Source organism: Amblyomma maculatum, chromosome 5 (genome assembly GCF_055883805.1).
Source record: "Amblyomma maculatum isolate TAMU_Amacu chromosome 5, ASM5588380v1, whole genome shotgun sequence".
In the NCBI taxonomy this organism is placed as follows: domain Eukaryota; kingdom Metazoa; phylum Arthropoda; class Arachnida; order Ixodida; family Ixodidae; genus Amblyomma; species Amblyomma maculatum.
In genome coordinates, this window is record NC_139348.1 from 91,650,482 (window position 1) to 91,669,145 (window position 18,664).

An 18,664-nucleotide genomic window follows, 5' to 3' on the forward strand; every position below is an offset into this window, starting at 1 on the left:
CGAATTCACATTTAACGAGGTTTTATGACGGCGATAAAATCCGCCAGGCTTCGCGAGCGTTCCCGCCCGTACTTCAATATGGCGGATCTCGATTAGTTTCGAAGTGGTGGGAGTTGTCCTCGCCGATCAAATTCCACCGTGCCGTCCTTGTCTTGGCGTCTAGTCGCCGTCGCACCGCGGGTCGACATGACGCTAACGGACGGCTCGTAAGTGACTCAGGCACTGCGCTGCAATCGTGCCGGTATCTGTACAAATAACGCCGTACAGGAGTTGGTGTGCGAATGCCCGTAGATTTGTCGGTAGTGCATCACGCTGCAGAACTTGTGCCAGCGTGCAGTCTTTCCGACGACGCTTGTATCGAAAATGTCGCTCGGTCGGGGCGACACAGACAGCAGTCAGCGATTAAGTCCTCCTGTGAAGCTGGCGCTTCGTTTTTCATGATTTTTCCCCCCTTGCTAAATATACTACGTCGCCACGTAACAAACAAACAAAAAAAACTATCACCTGAGCTTCGAAAACGCTGAGCGGTGTTCGTAGCAGCTGACAGTTGTCTGGCAATGTCGTGACCCTAGCTGGTAAAGGACTCTGATGGCGGTAGCGTAAACTGACACGCGTTAAAAACGGGCGCCTCGTCCTGGCGCGATATTTCCACATATCTGGCCCGTAACAAACGCCGAACATCGGAATTTGGCCGATTTGGCTAGCCTAGTTTCTGCGCTGGCTACAACTTTGAGAGCAGCACGGCGTTCATATTTGCTTCTTATTGTTTCCTTTACTTGGACGTATTGGAGGGCTTCAGCGTGTCGTGAGCAAAGATCGGCGAGAGATGCCTGTGTGACGCATCCCTTGCAGTGACTGCCTGCATTCGTGAAAACTAGAAAAACATGCTACGCAGGCGGTCGGGAAACACTTTATAGGGTGTATGTAGTACTTCCAGACCGCGGACGCTGCTTTCGCACACGTTATTAAGAGAACTGGCCGCGTCTATTCGTAGACAGCACTGTGAAAAGTGAAATACGTTTTCACCTTACGGTTGCTATGCGCTCACAGTTGCGCGTCACTTTTACCGGCCTCTTTCTATGACATCACAATTTTCTGGAAGCAATTAAACTGTGCATTCTAGAGTAAATCTATTTTATTTATAGTTTATTCACCTTCAGGGCATTGAGGCATTACAGAAAGGGTGGGTACAGGGGTTGAAAGCAAACACACTCTGAAGGTGCAAAATAAGTTAAGGGGATTAAGGAGGAGAAGTGAAGGAGCACACACATTCAGTGGGAGTACAGTCCAATGTGGTCCAAGTATGGCAGTGTGGTCCAAGGTATGGCACATAGAAAAGGAAGTGGTTGGGATACGCACACACGAAATTATTTATTGTGTCTTTGAATCTCATGGGAGCTTCTATGCAGGCTATTTAAGGGGACAAGTAGTTCCATGGTGTTTTGGGCAAGAAAGAGTTGAAGATTAGTATGTCAGAGTGGGGTATGAACTTTTATGTGTGATGATGCAACCTGATAAGTAAGCTGGGTTTGAAATGAATTCACCTTTCAGCAATAGGTTAATGAATTAATTTGATGAAAGAGCCTTCGAAAGTGTAAGCTTAGTTGACTTAGTTGCAGTTTCATAAGAGGAATACACTCAGTTTGATGAATCCTTATACTAAATGTTTCACTGTCAAATAACCATTTTTCTTTAGTTAATTAACCTTAAACTAACTTCATTTAATTTTAATTTTTAACTTTCTTTCATTAGTGTTTTGTGTCACTTATTCAAGAAAGGTTGCATTGACCTGCCGCTGTGCTAATGGAGTAAGAAAACACATTGACAAACAGGCAAGGAAGGGACTTTCTGTACTTCATTTATTGCTCCAGTTATGAATATTTCAAGCTGTAATTCAAGAAAGAGCCCACAGAGCTGAAGTGAGAGAGCAATGGGGTAGACAGTGCAGCTAGCCTGATTCACATGATACATTCAGAGTTTTGTGTATTCTTCCTTCAACACAAAAATAATATCCAACTAGAATATGTTTTGCATTTGCAAACGTTTTGCTCTGCAACACATCTTGCCTTGACATGTTGAGGCATAGTACTTGTAGAAACTTGAGTTGGGGAGCTGCCATTGTTTAGACATCATTGTCTCCTTAACTCTGAAAAGAACCAAAAAAGAAGGAACCAACATTTGGCTGAATTTTACCACAACTGAGGATTTAAAGTGCTCGCAAAGCATTTTGCACTGTGTGTAACATGAAAGTGGTAAAAGACGACTAGCCCTTGAAAGTTGTCATCATTCCTGCGGCACTTGTGAATATTTAGTTCAACAAGTTAATAAATGCTGATTTCTCTGCTTCACTTCTGGAGACGAGTGATAGTTGCCAATCAAGCTCTTTGAGAACAGAGCATAGAGGATGTGATAGCGGATTTTCAGTGCTCTTGTAGTACCATCATGTGCTCGTGTGTTACAATTTGCAGAAATATATTGTGCTGGCTTCTTTTCTTGCTCGCTTGACAAAACAACTCTGCGCGTGATGAGTGGAAGGTTGCACATCTTCACTGCCTGCCTTAATGCAGCTAATTTAACATGACAAGCACTTACTTCCCTTTAGTCAAGCTCATTCTACAATAATGGACAAAGGATTGCGACATGCTGATTCTAGTAAAAACAGAAAAATTTCTTTCTGCATCACCTTGCTTCTCATTCAGCAAGGCCTGTTTGAGTGGATGGAGCTTGTATGTCCCTTCGTGATGCGTTACTTTTCATTAACATGTTTTGTGCAGTGCCACAGAACTAACCTTATTTTCCTTGAACCACGGTTCCATAGACTCTTCTTCATGGCTACGCACGTAGATGGTCAATGCGACTTTCAATGCTAATTAGTTAAGAGTGGTTGTCCTTTTTCATTCTAAAGAGTGTGGGTTGATGTGAGGTGTGTCACTTCCAAAGCGAGCAGGATTACTGAGCAGGCATGGTGTCGATGTCTTTGAAGTGTTTTGTGTAGTCTTCAGTCACTGACCTTCCTCTTGTAACTTCCTGTCTTCCAGTCGGAAGCGTCAACGCTCCTGCGATGACGAGGGCTGCGAGTTTATGCCGATCTCCAAGAAGATCAACAACCTCAGGATACAGTATGCATCTTTCACCACGCCCTCATTCACATTCTCAAGTGTCCCCACCGCAGTGGTGCAGTGGTTAGGGCACTCGACTACTGTGCCCAAGGATACGAGATTGAACCCTGGCCGCAGCGGCCGCTTTTCAATGGAGGTGAAAAGCATGGCACCTGTGTGCTGTGCGATGTCAGTGCATAATACAGAACCCCAGGCGGTTGAAATTTCCGGAGCCCTGCACTATGGCGTCTCTCTGGGACCCCATAAGCTAAAGTAAACCAAACAGCCATCAAGGGCAAAGCATGAAGTAAGCACATGTTAGAGACTCCTAGGTGTCAAAAGCATTCCGCTTCTGTGTATCAAGGCGCATGTGTGATTTTAGAATTCTGCATGCCACTACTAACTAGTACCACTCGTATAGTTGGGTGACTAGCAGCTGTCATGCTGAAGCTTTATAGCACTAAAGGTAGTGGGGTGTTTCCACAAGATACCAAACCGCCTAAGTATTTAAGATTCATAATTTTCCTGATTCTTTTATATATTGCGCACACATTACTCTCTAGGCCAATAGTAAAATTAGTTTGGTGGGAGAGCTAATGTTTAACAAAAAAATGATAAACAGTGTTGTAGCAGAGGCAGCTTTTTCATGCACAGTACTTTCAGAAAATTAAACTGAAAACTGTCATTTATATGCATCCATAAGGGTGGCACCTCAAGTTGTTATCCGCACCAACAAATGGCAGTGCGGCCGCATCCTGCTTACGTTGCAAGTTGCCATTGGTTCTTAATAGTACAGTAAACCTTCATTAACACGAACTTGCATATCTCGAAAAATCGGTTAAGTTGAAAATTTTCCACGCCGCGCTTTCACCTTCCAAAGGTGCTATGTATTAGCTCCCGTTTATCTCGAAGCATCTTTTGGGCGTAATGCGGATATTTCGAAATTTTGACCGGAAAGACCGAAGGCAAAGGTCATTACCGAAAGGTGATAGGGGCTCCGAGCGAGCGCTTTGTTCTTATACTAAGTGCCGAACGCAGTCACGTTCGAAGAGCGAATACGAAATTCCCGCGGACGTAGCCGTTTTTCACCTTGGGAGCAGTCACGTGAACGCCGATCGCACGCGGGGTCTGATGAGTATTACTGGGCATGATTCGGCCAGCTGCCCTCCGCACGTGCATACTGGCAAGAGCGATTTAGTGATTGTGTGGTTCTGTTTCGTCGCTCCATGTGCACGAAGCGTTGACTGATTTATGTTGTGTATGTGGTGTCCGCAACAAAGTTGAATGCAGCGGCGGCGACCAACGGCTTATGCGACGCGTTTACCAGCTCGAGGACGCTTTTGTTGGGCCGAATGCCAATGTGAAGCGGGCAAGCATTACCAAGTTCCTCCTTCAAAACTTCTAAAGTTAAATTTTTCCTGAGAATTCTTTTCCGTTTATTACAAAAGCTCCCTTTGTGCAGTAGTGTGTCGACGAACGTGACGGGCCGAAGGCCGCCAAAGCATTTTTGCTCGTCGCTGTCACGCTCAGGTTCTAAATTCTGCGTATCACCCAGAAGCAGCTCGCTAGGCAGCCAATCGCAGAAGGTTTGAAGCCACTCAATTTCCATACTTTTGTTGTTGTTGATTTTTGCGCGAGCGAAGTTGGTTTTTCATGTTCAATTTGAGTGAAGAACTTGCAGACGCTCATTTCGTCTAATCCATGCATATATGAGCGCATCGAGACAATTCAGTAAAAGCTTGGTAGGGTACTAAAGGAAAATAAAAAAAAGGCTAGTGTGGCTAGATATTGTTAATTTTCGAAAGGAGCTAGAGGAAGTCGCTGCTTGCATCGCAGTGTAGTAGCGCACTGCTGAGCTGTGACATTTTTTTTTTACCTGCAATGCGTTACAAAAAAAATTCACTATTTTACCGTGTCATGCTGTTTAGTGTTAGAAACGGGATATAGCGTAAGTGCACTCCCCCTGACCAAACGACGAGGCGGCGGTAACAAAGCAATGCTGTAAACGTGCCTCTGTCGCAGAGTTCCATCACTCTGTGCGGTGTGCACCAGCGACAACGACAGGCATTGGCGGCGACATTGTGCGGCTCATCGCCTGGGATTGTCGCTAGAAATTTTTGGCATTTCGTGTAACTCGAAACTCCGCTTATCTCAAAATTTTTCCCGGATTTTACAACTTCAAGTTAACGAGGGTTTACTGTATAGTCAAATACCATATACACGCGTGTAATGGCTGCACTTTTTTTTTCCGAGATTGGGGTGAAAATCAGAGGGTGCGGCGATTACATGAGAAAAAAGACAGCGAAAAAAATTATTTGCAGTGGTGCCTGCCTTTATTATTGTCAAAAAACTCCTCGTCCTCCTCCGCTAAACTCGTCGGGATTTCAGGCTCGTCCCGTGTCCAAAATATCACTCCTTGTCCTCCTCCTCCTCCTCCTCCAAACTCATCGGGACTTCAGGCTCGTCCTTGTCCTAGATGAGGTCGTCCTCCGTACCGTCCAGCCTGTTTGATATCCCTGTCACCTTGTTTCCACAGTCTCGGACGAAACCGTGGCCCGCGCTTCGAGTATCCAGTGGCAAACGGCCACAAGCGATGCCCGTTTCAGTTGGGCATCGCATAGTAAATCTTCTTTCGCGTAGTGAATCACTTTCAGCCTAAAGTGAGCAATATAACTAACATTTTCCCATCAAGGAAAAAGAAAATCTTCAGCTCACGAGCGCAGAACAAATCAGGGCAGCAATGCATTCCAATTTAGAGATCGCACGTGATATGCTTCGGGCGATCGAGAAAATGGCTGTAAAACGGAGGAGCGAACAGACTTGGATTGGATTGGATTTGCTGGTCTCACCCTTTGTAACGGAGGTGGTGGCCGCTGCCCCCGTGCTCGACTTTTTTTTTCCTCAAATATTTTGTTCTTAATTCTTATTGGCAATTCTACTTCTAACCTTATGCTTCATTTTGGCTTTCACTTGATTTTTGGGCCCCACCTGGCAGCAGTAACCACAAAACGTTCCGTATTTCTTGCACCGCACAGTAGACGGCACTGCCCAACTTCCTGAAACTCATGGTGCGGCTTTTACTCTGGAAATTTTTTAAAAGTTTTTTTTCCCAATTTTCTTCCTAAAGTTTGGGGTGCGGCCATTACACACGTGTATACGGTATGCTACCTCTTTGTGGTAAAGGGCTAAGTCTTAGAATATGGGCAACATCTTGAGTAGTGGATAGTGTGTTTGCTGCTTTTGCGCCTTCATTCAGGCACTTGTAGATGCTTGAGAAGCTACAGATTTCACTATTTCGCGTGTCTAGCCTACTGTGGCATCTTTTCAGAATGGTCGTTTGTTCAAAAACAGGGGAACATTTTCCATTGCTGTCGCATTTGTGACAGTGCAGTGGCAGGTTTCGGAACTATGATCCTTGAAGATCATTGCAGTGCTTCATTGGTGTTTTATTGATAGATTGGCCAGTTTGGCCGATGTAGGTCTTGCCACATGATAGTGGCAAGGATAATGCCTTGACGAAGTCATCTGGGCACAAACATTAGGATAGCTTTACAGGTTTCAGTGTTCATAACATTGTCGGAAACAATAAGTGCAAGAGATCCTTTCAGCTTCATTTTTTACCTCTTCCTAGAGACTTGTTTCTGAAATGTTAGGAAAAATTAGGAATGGTTTTCCTTTCTGCTTCGATTTTTGAAAAAAGAATTTTGCGTTCAAACGTGCCATATTTGGGCCAGTGTTTCAAGTGCTTCCCTTTTATATTTGTCAAGAAATAGTCGTAAACTTGTTTAGCATCTGATTGCTTTCCTTTTCTGTGATTTTGAAGTAGATATGCCCTGTTGTCACAGGGCACATATATTTAAAAGTCACAGAGAAAAAAAAATTAGCTGTGGTTTAGGTTGTGTGGTTAAACCTGGAGTTACGCGAGAGCTATTTGCATGGCTATGCTTAAGTTCGGCTTGAAAGTAAAGACATGGCTTTTGTACGTAATAGTTTACTCTATGGTTTCAGCTTTATTTATGCCATAGGGGACTCACTTCATGTATGAGCACCCCTTGCCGCTTGTCGTTGACCATTCTCATTCGAGTTTAGAAGAGTTCTAGTGGTATGAAATCATCTCTATGTCAACTCCGGGGCACACCGCCGTCTCAGCGTTCGAACGAACCTTCTGTCCTAGCAACTCGTGTTCGTTCGCTTCTACCAACTAGCGAGTTATCTGCCGTCTTTCTTTTTACTTTATTTTTCTTCTTCTTTCTTCATTCTTCAGACAGGCAAGGTAAAATAACCAGACTGTGGCCAATGTAGCTCTTGCTACAAAACATATTATTCAAAATAGCCTTTGAGACTTGTGGCATTTTTTAGACTTTTTTCTAGGAAGCAGCGACTTCCTCATAGCTTTTAAAATATGCCCGACATATTCTTTATTACCTTTACTGTAGTAGTCAAAATATTTTGCCTGTATATCCCGACTAGTGGGTCAAAAATGCATAAAAAACGATAGCACAGTAAGTGAAAAGGTTGTCTCTGTCATGACATCATTCATTTCTTTTTTTTTTAGCCATGCTATGATTATTCTCACAAAGCTAATTTAACTGCTGGCCTGCTAAACAATCTGTGAACTAATCAAGGAAATTAAATATCTGAAATATTTGGGCAGCTTGATCCCTCATGGAATCGAGATGATCATGAATGCACAGGTCAGAGCACACGGTGCATGTGGCTGGGGCACAGACCATGGGCTCTTTGTTGTAGCATCCCTTCATGCTCTACATTTTTATCTTTCAGTAGTGTGTATTGAGTGGTGTTAACGCTGCCTTTTTCTTTCATTTGCTTCCCAAACAGAGCCAGCTCCAGTGACACTGTGGACGAGGATGTAAGTTGTTGGTGGTTTTCATTCCTAGTGCTGGTGTTTCAGTGGATACCGTGAGTTTCCGTATGAATGGGAATATGCAGCATATTGGTCTGAAAGCAGGGGCCGAATCCACGAAAGAGTTCGCTTTGGAATGTGTTCGCTTTCTCTCTCGCCGCCTCGCTCCATTGGCCGCGTGTCGCCACCGCTGACGGTGACATCATTTCACGAAGGCGGGACCACGAACTTCGTTGACGTCACGAGACTTGTCAATCAAATGAAAGCGAACGTGTTCGGTCGCTGTGTGTGGACTCTGTAAGTGGCGTTCGCTTCAGCGCGAGAATCATGCCGTACGTGCCCCCCCCCCCCCCCCCGTCGCCTCGCAGTTGTTCGCAGTGCTCAGCGAATGTGATCGGCAGCTTCGGCGGTCGCGCACACATGACGATCCTTTCGACATGCCTGACAATGCCTTCCGAAGGCACTTCAGACTGTCGAAGGGGCTTGTATGCCGGCTATGCAAGGAGCTAAAACCCCACCTTGGCTCAACGAGGAAAGGCGCACTCACAACAGAGCGGAAAGTACTCTGCGCACTGCGGTTCTTCGCTACCGAAGGCTTCCAGGCGGCAGGCGGCAGTGAGGCAACTATACGGCTTTCGCAGTCGTCGGTGAGCCGGACGATTTTGGCCGTCGCTCAGGCAGTCGTGCTTGCTGGCACGGAGAAAAACAGGGTGTCGTTGCCTTCGACTCCTGAGGAGAAGGCCCGCACCAAGGCAAAGCAACAGAGATGGGACCGCCCAGCAAAGCTGATTGGCTGTTTACTTCCTTCAGCGTTCATCCCCCCCCCCCTTCCCCCCGATGCCTACGTCAAATTGACGTCATGGCAAAGCGAATGCGTTCCAAAGCGAACTCTTTCGTGGATTCGGCCCCAGAAGACACTTCCCTGTCTCTCTGGTGTTTAGTGGAGACACAACGTACACACACCAAAAAAAAAATAAATAAGGGGAACACTTAAGCTTCGCCTTTAAGGGTATTACGCGATCACCTAGTCGAGCACCTGACATATAAAGCTCCACTGAAACCAAGCCATGTCACATTAAAAAGAGAAATTACAGTTCTCTTTTCTAGCCTCCCGAAACACTAGAAAACCCTGTAGCTAGAAAGGTGTTTTTCTTTTCAACACTCGTAGAAGCAAAATTTGATACCAACCTTGATCAGAAACTGTCCACTTTGAGTTCTATTAATTGGGCAAAGCCCAATCACTAGGCAGTGTTAGGCTGTGATGACGTGCTATTTTATCCTTTATTCATTATTTATTCAGAATGAACCTGTAGCACTTGGGCGTTTTTATAGCAGGGGGTGAACAGCTTTGTAAAATGCGTTCACAGAGTTTCATCACACCACACCTGCAGGCAAACCACATCAGTCTTCAATGGACCGAACAAAAGAGAAGAATTTTTTAAAGATATTAGTCCATAGGTGTAAGATCAAACTTCTGCAGCAGTAGTCTTTTCGGAAAGATAGGTTAGGAGGTGGGCGAAAATACGAAGACACAGAGATTTCCATTTGATTATGGTAGAATTTTAAAATTTTCAGCGGTATATATTTTGGTAATGTTCAGAAAGCGGCACCCAGCCAAGTTCTTCCTTTAACACGGAGGAGCTCTCGAGTGCACCGCTGTGAGTACGGTGAACCAAAATTCACACAGGGCAGACATACTCAAGGATTGTCCTGACGTGAGCAAAATATACGGCCTCTATAATGGGCTTGCATATTTCAGATTACGTTGTAAAAACCTACGACATGGTTTCTATTGTACTATTATAGGGACAATCGGCTGGCTTTCTTTCTAGCATTCCTTTGATTGCCTTGTAAAAAAAAACTACAACATTGGCCATGGCTTCTAATTATACTATTGAAAGGACAGCGTATTGATTTTTTTCTGCAATTATTTTCTTGCGTCCATAAAAAGTTTGTCTTCAAATGGATTAATAATGCGCTGTTTTATTTTTATTTTTATTTATTTTTCATATGATTTATTTTTTTCATATGGTAGTCCGACTTTCTCAATCGTATGTGGTTCTGCAAGCCCTGACGTTGCGAACATGATTATGTAGTATTAGTATGAACATGACTACTGCCACGACACCAGCACCATCAAAGTGGCATGCAGTCACAGGTTTTGCTCAAAGTATCGTTTTTAGTAACATGAAGCAAATCAATGAACCAAATAAAAGTGACATCTTTCACAGGTTACAAACAACTGTTTGCGCTACTACACTATGACGGTGTCTTCAGTTGTGCAATATCTTTTTTGAAAGCATTTTAAGATGATAATAACTTGTTCACAAGAAGGGAAAGGCAGAGTATTTGTCACACTTGTTTCTGTAGACGCCTGAACCACGCCGTTAAGGGAAAAAGGTTGGAGTAAAAGTGGAAAGAGAGAAAGAGGAACCATAGTGAAAGGCTTCGGAGTAATTTCGACCACCTGGGGATCTTTAATGTGCGCTGACATTACACCGCACACGGACGTCTCTCCATTCCGCCTCCATCAAAACGCAGCCGCCAGAAATTGGAATCAAACCCGGCAGTAGTCTGGAATCTTAACCACTTGTAAAACTTGTGGGCAATTCCTCTACCCGAGGGATGCGCACGACAAATACACAGCGGGCCGTGTAACAAACATCTTTAATCTCACAGCGGTCGTCGAAGGCGGTGCTAGGTCGTCGTCCGGGGGGCTGCAGCCTGCGGGTCATCTTCCGTGGAGAAGCGCCAGGCGCGAAGCAGGAGCGAAGCAGGAACGAAGAGCAGGAGCGAAGAGAGCGAGACAGCGGCGCGTGCCTTCTTTTATAGCCCCCTCGTGCGGGACCGGTTTTTCCCGAACGAGCGGGGAGAGGGAAACGGGCAGCGCGCAGGGAGCATTGGGAAGTGGCGCGGCCTTCGAATGTGCGGCGCGCCACGAGCCCTACAAACTGTCTCTGATTTAGGAGGCTATAGGTGTAGGCCAAGGTGGTACAATTTGCATACATCGCCCTGTGTTTACTTCCCCTCGGCCCCGCATCTGCAGCTGCTTTTAGTCTTCTTGGCTCTAATTTATTGAAGGCTGAAAGGAGGACTGCCTTAAGTTCATGTGAACAAAAATAACTCTCTGATGACACTGCTGCTTAATCAAAAAACCTAATATATTCACTCCGGATGCTTCAGGGGTTACCATGCACTAGATAGCATAAGAGGGCACAGTATGATGCTGTCATCCTTTCTAGACCAATTTAAAATACGAATTCCTGCTTAAACCAGCAGTTCTGACCTTTTTGCTGCCTTCAATTGGAGAGATCGACCATAAATTGCCAAAATTTTTATACTCATCTGGGACAGTAGACTGTCTTTTTCAACCTGTGCTCCTCCAGGATCCATCATCCAAAGAAAGCATGCCCAAATATTTATTTTGAATGAATAAGCAGCACGAAGGGATGTAAAACAAGAAAAAGAAGCCACACGGATGAGCGCTGACTCGCAACTATCTTTTATTCAGAAAAAGCAGACATTTATAGTTTTAAAAAGTCACGTGACCTGATGTCGCCCGCGCGGATGCCCAGAGTATTCGGAAAAGACAGGGTGAATGTGTCAGCCAGCCTTCCTTATTGTTAGTAAATAAAGAGATATTGTTTCTTGACAACACGTGATGTAATTTAGTGCTTATGTTTTTTGTTTTGGCCTGTCGGGTGTTTTTTTGGTTGGTCACGATGCTCTGAAATCGAGTTGTGACGATGTTATTATTGACACATGTTGTAGACTGTTGTACTCAGGGCATGCTTGCGGGCGACGTCAGGTCACGTGACTTTTTTAAACTATAAATGTGTTTTTTTTGTTTTTTTTTTTTTCTGAATAAAAGATAGTTGCGAGTCAGCGCTCGTCCGTGTTGTTTCTTCTTCTTGTCTTATGTCCCTTCGCGCGGTTTATTCACCCAAAATGAACGTATACCAACTCGCCCAGCTTTCCATTCCAAATATTTACCTGTACATTTTCTTTTCAGAACCCTCTGTGCTTTTGCTAGTTCCGTGAGAGGGGTGCATATACACATTTTATTTATTCACTTTCAAGGACATCTAGTTATCAGAGCATCATAGTTCAAACACCATCATTAACAAACTTTTGTGTAATCTGTTTCCCCAGACACTTTAGATTACACTGCGCATTGTCAGAAAACAGCCGAATATGGATTAATAACAAAAGTTTGCCCCAAGACAAAACCTTGAGACACTCCCGACATAGCAGACACCAGAGCAGAATGATGTCATTGATAACTACCTTTTGTTTCCTGGTTGCAAATAGTCCTCAATCCATCTGACCTCTTTAGTATCTATATTATTTATAACCAGAGTTGCCTTGGGACGTTAAACATACAAACTTTCCTGAAATCCAGTGAAATGCAATCAACTTGACCGTTTCAATCAAGTTCAGAAGTTGCTCATATCATGATAGAATTCAATCAGCTGCATTATACGAAAGAACCCCTTTTTAAACTCATGTTGGGGGTTTTTTTGAGAAATCTATAAAGTGACTTGTTTCATTAATGCAAAAAAAGAAAATGTATTTTCAAAGATCTTACAACAAACAGGTGTGAGCGAAATTGGCCTGTACTCTGAAACTTTCTCAATATTGATTCATGTTTAAGAATAGTTACTACATTTGCAGTGTTCAAATCGTAAGATAGCCTACCTTCCGTGAGTAGCTTTTTGTATACAGGGGTATGGGACTACAGCAGCAGAACAATGAGATGTCATCAAGGTACATATTCCAAGTTTGTGTCGTTATGCTAAGGGTGATCTGTGGAAATGGGCTGGGCTGCACATTTTTCGGCTGCACTCCAGAATTGTCATAATGTAAAATTAATGACGAAAATAATTGATTAAACAACATAGGCCTTTCTGTTGGGAGCACTCATTTCAATGAAAATGAAATGCAAGACATCCGAGTACTGCACACTATCGGGGCACATTAAGAGCCTTAGGCGGTCGAAATTACTGGGCCTCTTCATTACAGCATCGCTCCTAGCATTATTTGTCGGTTTGGGACATTAAACCCCGTGAACCAAACTAAACCATTTGCATTTCATTGTGCACCAGTAGTCGAAAATTTTAAAGCTTGGAGAAGTGCTCCCAATATTTGTGACACTATTACAGCAGGTATAATAAATATTTGTTACAAGGTCATGACAGTCATAATGGGTCCACAATTAGCGCTCCGCTGTTCGCTTTTCATTTTACGCCGATAGTACATATTTGTAGGCCTCGTAAATTGCCGATTCCCCCCCCCCCCCCCCCCCCTCTTTTGCTCTTCGTTACTTCTGAACAGACAAGCTCGTCAGCTGGGTCCTGCCCTGACCGTGCTCCTCCTTCACTAGGGCCCGTGGTAGTCGCCAACGGCATCGAAAACTCACACTACGGTGTCATCAACCGGCTTCTGTACGAGGCACATCTACAGAGGCAGCAGCGGATGCTGAGCACCTCTAGGCACATATCGGAGCACTGTCCAGGACCAAGCCAACTGTGACAATGACCATAGCTTCCTGGACATGTAATGCTCGACGTAAGCCTCTTTCCTCACGGCTGAAACGACAGCCGTTGTGTTGTGGCAAACAAACTGTGCTTGACCGAAGGACATAAGCAGAAATTAGCTGTGTTGCAACATGGAAGAGACCTGGTTGCATGTATAAGTCGCTACCTTGTTGCATCTTTGTCGTTCTTGTCACAGCGGCGGCAAATGTCAAAAGAGCCTTTATCATAGCTGTGACGAGAGAAACAGGTTGCTCTAGACCAAGAAGTCAAATTGTATATGCATGTTAGGCACAACACCTTCCAAGTGCCGTGACGCTTGCCACGTTTCGAAGGCCGGCCACTAGTGGACTCTGTGTCTGCCATCAATCTCCCGCTACTCTCAGGTGTTTTCTTCTCACGGCCATCGAGACGGTTGTACTTTGCAACTAGTCTACCACGTGATATTACTTACGGGAGCAAAAGTGGTTGTAAGGCTCGCCATAGCTCATGTTGCGCTGTAGTAGCGATAGATTCTCACTGTTGTGTCGCGCTTTATCTACTTTTATGCGCTGCTTGTAAGGACAAGGTGGAATTTTGGTGCTGAAGCTACCATGCTTGGGCCAAGTGTGGATGTATCGACTTTACATTAGTGCAGTTGAGCCGTAAGGCATTTTGTGATTACGGCCAGTAATTTGCAAGTATAGTGTGTAATATGCCGTGGCTTCTTCAGCCAGGAGTGCTCCGCTAGATTATGTGTGGTTATCGTGATAAGCTAGTGATAAGCCGGTGCAGAAATGCTGCCTTGTCTTCTGATATGTGTTGTCATGCACGCGATGTTCACCAAATGTTGTGCTGCAAGACTGTGGTGGAATACGCAAAGTGGACCTCGCGCAAGATGAAGTGCCGCTAAGCTACGTATCTATGTGCCATGGAACACTGCAACGCTATGGCAGTCCAAGAACTCTACAAGAACTTCAACAGGTACTATAACCGTGGCTGTCAGTATTGGGTGATGCCTCTTGTATCAGTGCACAGAAATGTCAGCAAACAATGTTTGAAGTCTGTGAAGAAGTGATTATTTGCTGTGATGAAAGATGTTGTGGCAGAGTTGCATCGGATGTCACAATCAGGGTGTCTAGCAACCGGGAATTGTCAGGGGCTTCTCCAAGTCAGGGAAAAGAGAAAAATATATTCAGCAGTGCTTTTTCATTTTAAGCTGGCACACAGCAAGTATGTTAATCATGCACTTCATTTTTTTTTTGTGTGTATGTGCTGTCTCGCCGCGACTACTAGGATACCAGCGCATGGCTGAGCTGCCACAATAAACAATACGCACATGAGGTGGGTACTCAATAAAATATATGAAAGCGCTGAGTGAGAGTAGTACGTAACAAAAGGCGGGAATAACCGCACCAGCAGTGACCAGCGCGAAAGCGATCGGCGGGCTGTGATTGGATTGGCTTGGCTGCTTGCGGGGCGGGTGGCTCGTGTGCTCTAAGGCTGGCATCAGCGCTCTTTTAATTTTCAATAAACATTTGACGCTCTTAATGGCAATTAACACTAATGAGAGCCTTTTCACTATTGTAAATTGCAGAATGTGATTAAGAAATAGCTTTTTCATATGAATTACTAGTCTATGCTCATTATTATCAGCAGCTACATTTTTGAGCCTCTTCCATCGTCAGGGAATTTGAACTGAAATAATCAGATAAAACCTGGAAAATTCTGGGATTTTGAATATAGTGGGTTGCTAGACACCCTGACAATGCATTACGACACACTCTGAACTCTTACCACGGGTCATGCAACCAATGGTTCTCGGGTCAGACAAAGCCCTTTCCAAGGAAACATTCTCATTCCTTGCTCTACGCACCTTCCCTCTCCTCCTTTTGTCCTTCAGAAGCAAACGCATCTATAAACCCTGCCATTGATTAGCACGCTACCCTGACGAAGACGTCTCCTTGTCGAAACGTTAGATTGCAGACTGAGGCAGCCCCTCAACCCTCATTTGATTTCCCCTGGTAGAGGTGGTTGTCGATCTTTCATTCCTTACTCTTCCACAATTCATATACATATTATCGCAATTATTCCTTGAACTATACTTGCATACGTTCCGCGAGTAAATATTTCTGTCGGTGAATTACCTGAAACTACTTTTCTTCAGATTCCTTCCTAATGCCATGAATCGGATAGAAATCTGATTCTTGGAAGTGATAGGTTTTGTAGCCAGCACTTCCACATATGTGACCACATGTGGCAGGATTCATATTATCGTAACAGCATTGTTTCCAGCACCATTTTCTAAACTTGCGACTAACCATTTGCATGCTCTATATCCCCCGAGTGTCTGAACTAGACTGTTCAGTTTTCAGAAGGAAAAGCACTTTGCTAAGGCTCTGCAAATTACTAAGGCGAGTAGTGCTGTTGTGTATGATACTGTCTTGTCTAGCACACTACACTGTTTTGGAAGGAAGTTTTGCCTAGGATCTTTAAAGCTTCCCTCCGCACATTGTGCCAGGTTGGTTTGTTTGCAAGTTGAGGTGGACATTGCTCATAATTCGCCTAACACGTGAGTTTCAGGCCTATTCCTTGCTTTGGGTGCAGCAGTCAGCTACTGCACACATTGAGGGGTTATCTGGGCATGCTTTTTCTTTTCTGGCGCTGCAGACCTGCAGCTTAACTCCTCAACCGTAGCCAGGTGTGTCTAGTGTACCTGCTAACTGCTGAGTTGCAACTCGGACTTCTGAGGTGTCATTGCAGAAGCGCTGCTTCTCAGCGTGTGTGTACAGTTGTGAAGATGCAACTTTAGGCACTTTGCAAGCTTTGTCAGAGAAAGAACGCTAGCAGACGACGGGCAAGGATGAGGAGGACACACACACGTCCGTCGTCTGCTAGCGTTCTTTCTCTGAAATTAACCAACTCGCCCAGCAACAAACTTTGCATGCTTCCTTTGTCTCTTAGCATCTCGTAGTGTATCTACCGGCTGAAATGCAGCTTTTAGTGCATGGGATGATGCTTGTGTATATGAGTGCGGGGCTCTGTACAGTAACTTTGGCTCAAACTTCACCCGACTTTATGGCCTGCAAACACCTTCATAAAGCATGCTGTCGTAAGCCTTCAGGCCGGACAGTTTCTTTTTCTTTTTGTTCACAGAAAAAACTTGCACATCAGTCAACTTATGGTTGTGTTCTACTCTATTGTGTATTTGTTCTGTTTATGTATAACTGCATCCATCTAGCACCTTGGTGTCCAGTTCTGTGAGGTGGTCTAAACTTGCTCCTCTCATGAGCAAACTTTTCGAAAATCATACAACGGGAGGCATTGTTTTGGTCAAGCTCGCTTCACTGCACGTTATACCTGTGGTGACTCACAAGCGATGCTGTCCTCCAAGAACTCTTTTTTTGTGCCCGTGTTTTATGCGAATCAGAAATCAGCAGTTTGTTACGTGCATAGGCAAGCATATCGTAGGTCATCAAGCCAGTATTGGAGAGAGTCACCTAACTGTCGGACGTCGCAAAGTACTTTTCGCAGATGTGGCACCATCAAAATTTGCCCAAGCAATGCAACATAAGCACGACAGTGAAAACATGAACATTGCACAAGAAATGCATGTGTTTAACCATAAATCCAAGCAATGGAATCAAGTACAGCCATACTACAAAATAAATAGCTATGTATAGGTAGGAGTTGCCCTAGTTTTATCATATTTCATGCATGCATATTTCTACCCACACTGATTTGTTTATGCACCACTTACATTTTTATAGACTAGTGCCTGGTCCTTTGCAGCCAATTTTCTGCTCGGAATGTGAACAGTATAAATGAGCGGTACTGTCAGCAGTGAGAGACTATTTCAGTGATAGTCTGCACATCCACCACTCAAAGGAGAAGAATGCATGTTCACCTTTGGCAAGATGGCCTTTGCTGAAAGGATGCTCACTGCTCCATCCTGTCAAGATATGTGTCCACATCTTCCATATGTTGCCCTTCTTTGCCGCATTCCGATGTGTGTGGTGAGTACTACTGTGGACTTACTGTTTTTACTCTAGGAACTGTACATAGTTACGAATTTATGCCTCAAGTAACCTTTGAGGAGGCATTTGTACAAAGTGTTCACACTGAACTATAGGCTTTTTTCTTTGAACACTTCTATATTTATTGTTTTGTAATATTTTACTTGTATCAGAGTGCCCTATGGAACATGATCCAAAAGAATGAAAAAAAAAGGTATTTGTTCATTTTAAAGCAAGCTCACATACTCTTCATAATAATTAAATGGCATGGCTTTTAAACTTTTCACCACACCAAATTCTTAGAAATTAATATTATGCAAAAGCTCCCAAAACGAATGGCATAACTGTTTTTTTGCCGTCTACTATGAAACATTTTTCAGTGTTCAGATGCCCCGTGGCATCAGTAGTATTCAGAAAAGAATGTGCTTTTTAAGTATCTAGTGACTGCAAATGATTCGCTGTGCTTCGTGTGGTACCTGCAAGGTATACAAGGAATGTTAACGATAAAAACAGTATAAAAATTTCTTCTATTTATCGCTTATTTTGGCACTGCATGGTACCATTCCAGCTTTTCTTTCTTTACACATTAGCAGCAAGCTGAGAGTTCACTAGTCGTAATTTGTCACAGTAGGAAATGAGGCTTTCTTTAGCTCTAGCAGTTACTGTTAGTAATCATGGTTGAGTATGATTTTTGCACTGTGTGCCAGTTTTTTTAAACAGGCAATACATGGTGCATCCTGTATGAACTATTGTACAAACATTTTTCCGTCATTGTAAAATAAAGGGAGCTTGTGTGCCCAACCACATTTTCTGCATTGTTTGGCTTTTTCAAAAATACATGTGACATAAAAACCTCCGGTCATCTCTCACTTCCTCCCCCCCCCCCCCCCTTCTCCGATACAGTGGTCGGCGCCCGGCCATATCTCGCTGCACAGCCCAGGTAGCACAGATATTAGAGCAGTGTTACATCTCTGTTTCAGTCAAATATTTTGATGTTAATATACTTTTTTCTAATGTTTCAGCAATGTTACATATGAACTTGATTTAATGTTCAGTAAACATTTCAACAATATAAGTCTAACATGGATGGAACATTCATAAAATGCATGTTGGCTCATCGTTCGTAATGGTACACATCATGCACGCTTTGCAACTCCATAATACAGCACAACT

At 44.0% G+C, this 18,664-nt stretch overlaps 1 protein-coding gene across 1 annotated transcript; it reads left to right on the plus strand.

The window, feature by feature from the left end:
- The first annotated feature begins 66 nt into the window (after window positions 1-66).
- Window positions 67-18,291, plus strand: LOC146188686 (uncharacterized). Its single transcript, XM_084603890.1, has 4 exons — window positions 67-206; window positions 3,039-3,119; window positions 7,938-7,968; window positions 13,297-18,291. The coding sequence occupies exons 1-4, from the start codon at window positions 187-189 to the stop codon at window positions 13,492-13,494; spliced, it is 330 nt and encodes a 109-aa protein (XP_084460016.1). The 5' UTR covers window positions 67-186; the 3' UTR covers window positions 13,495-18,291.
- Window positions 18,292-18,664: the final 373 nt, after the last annotated feature.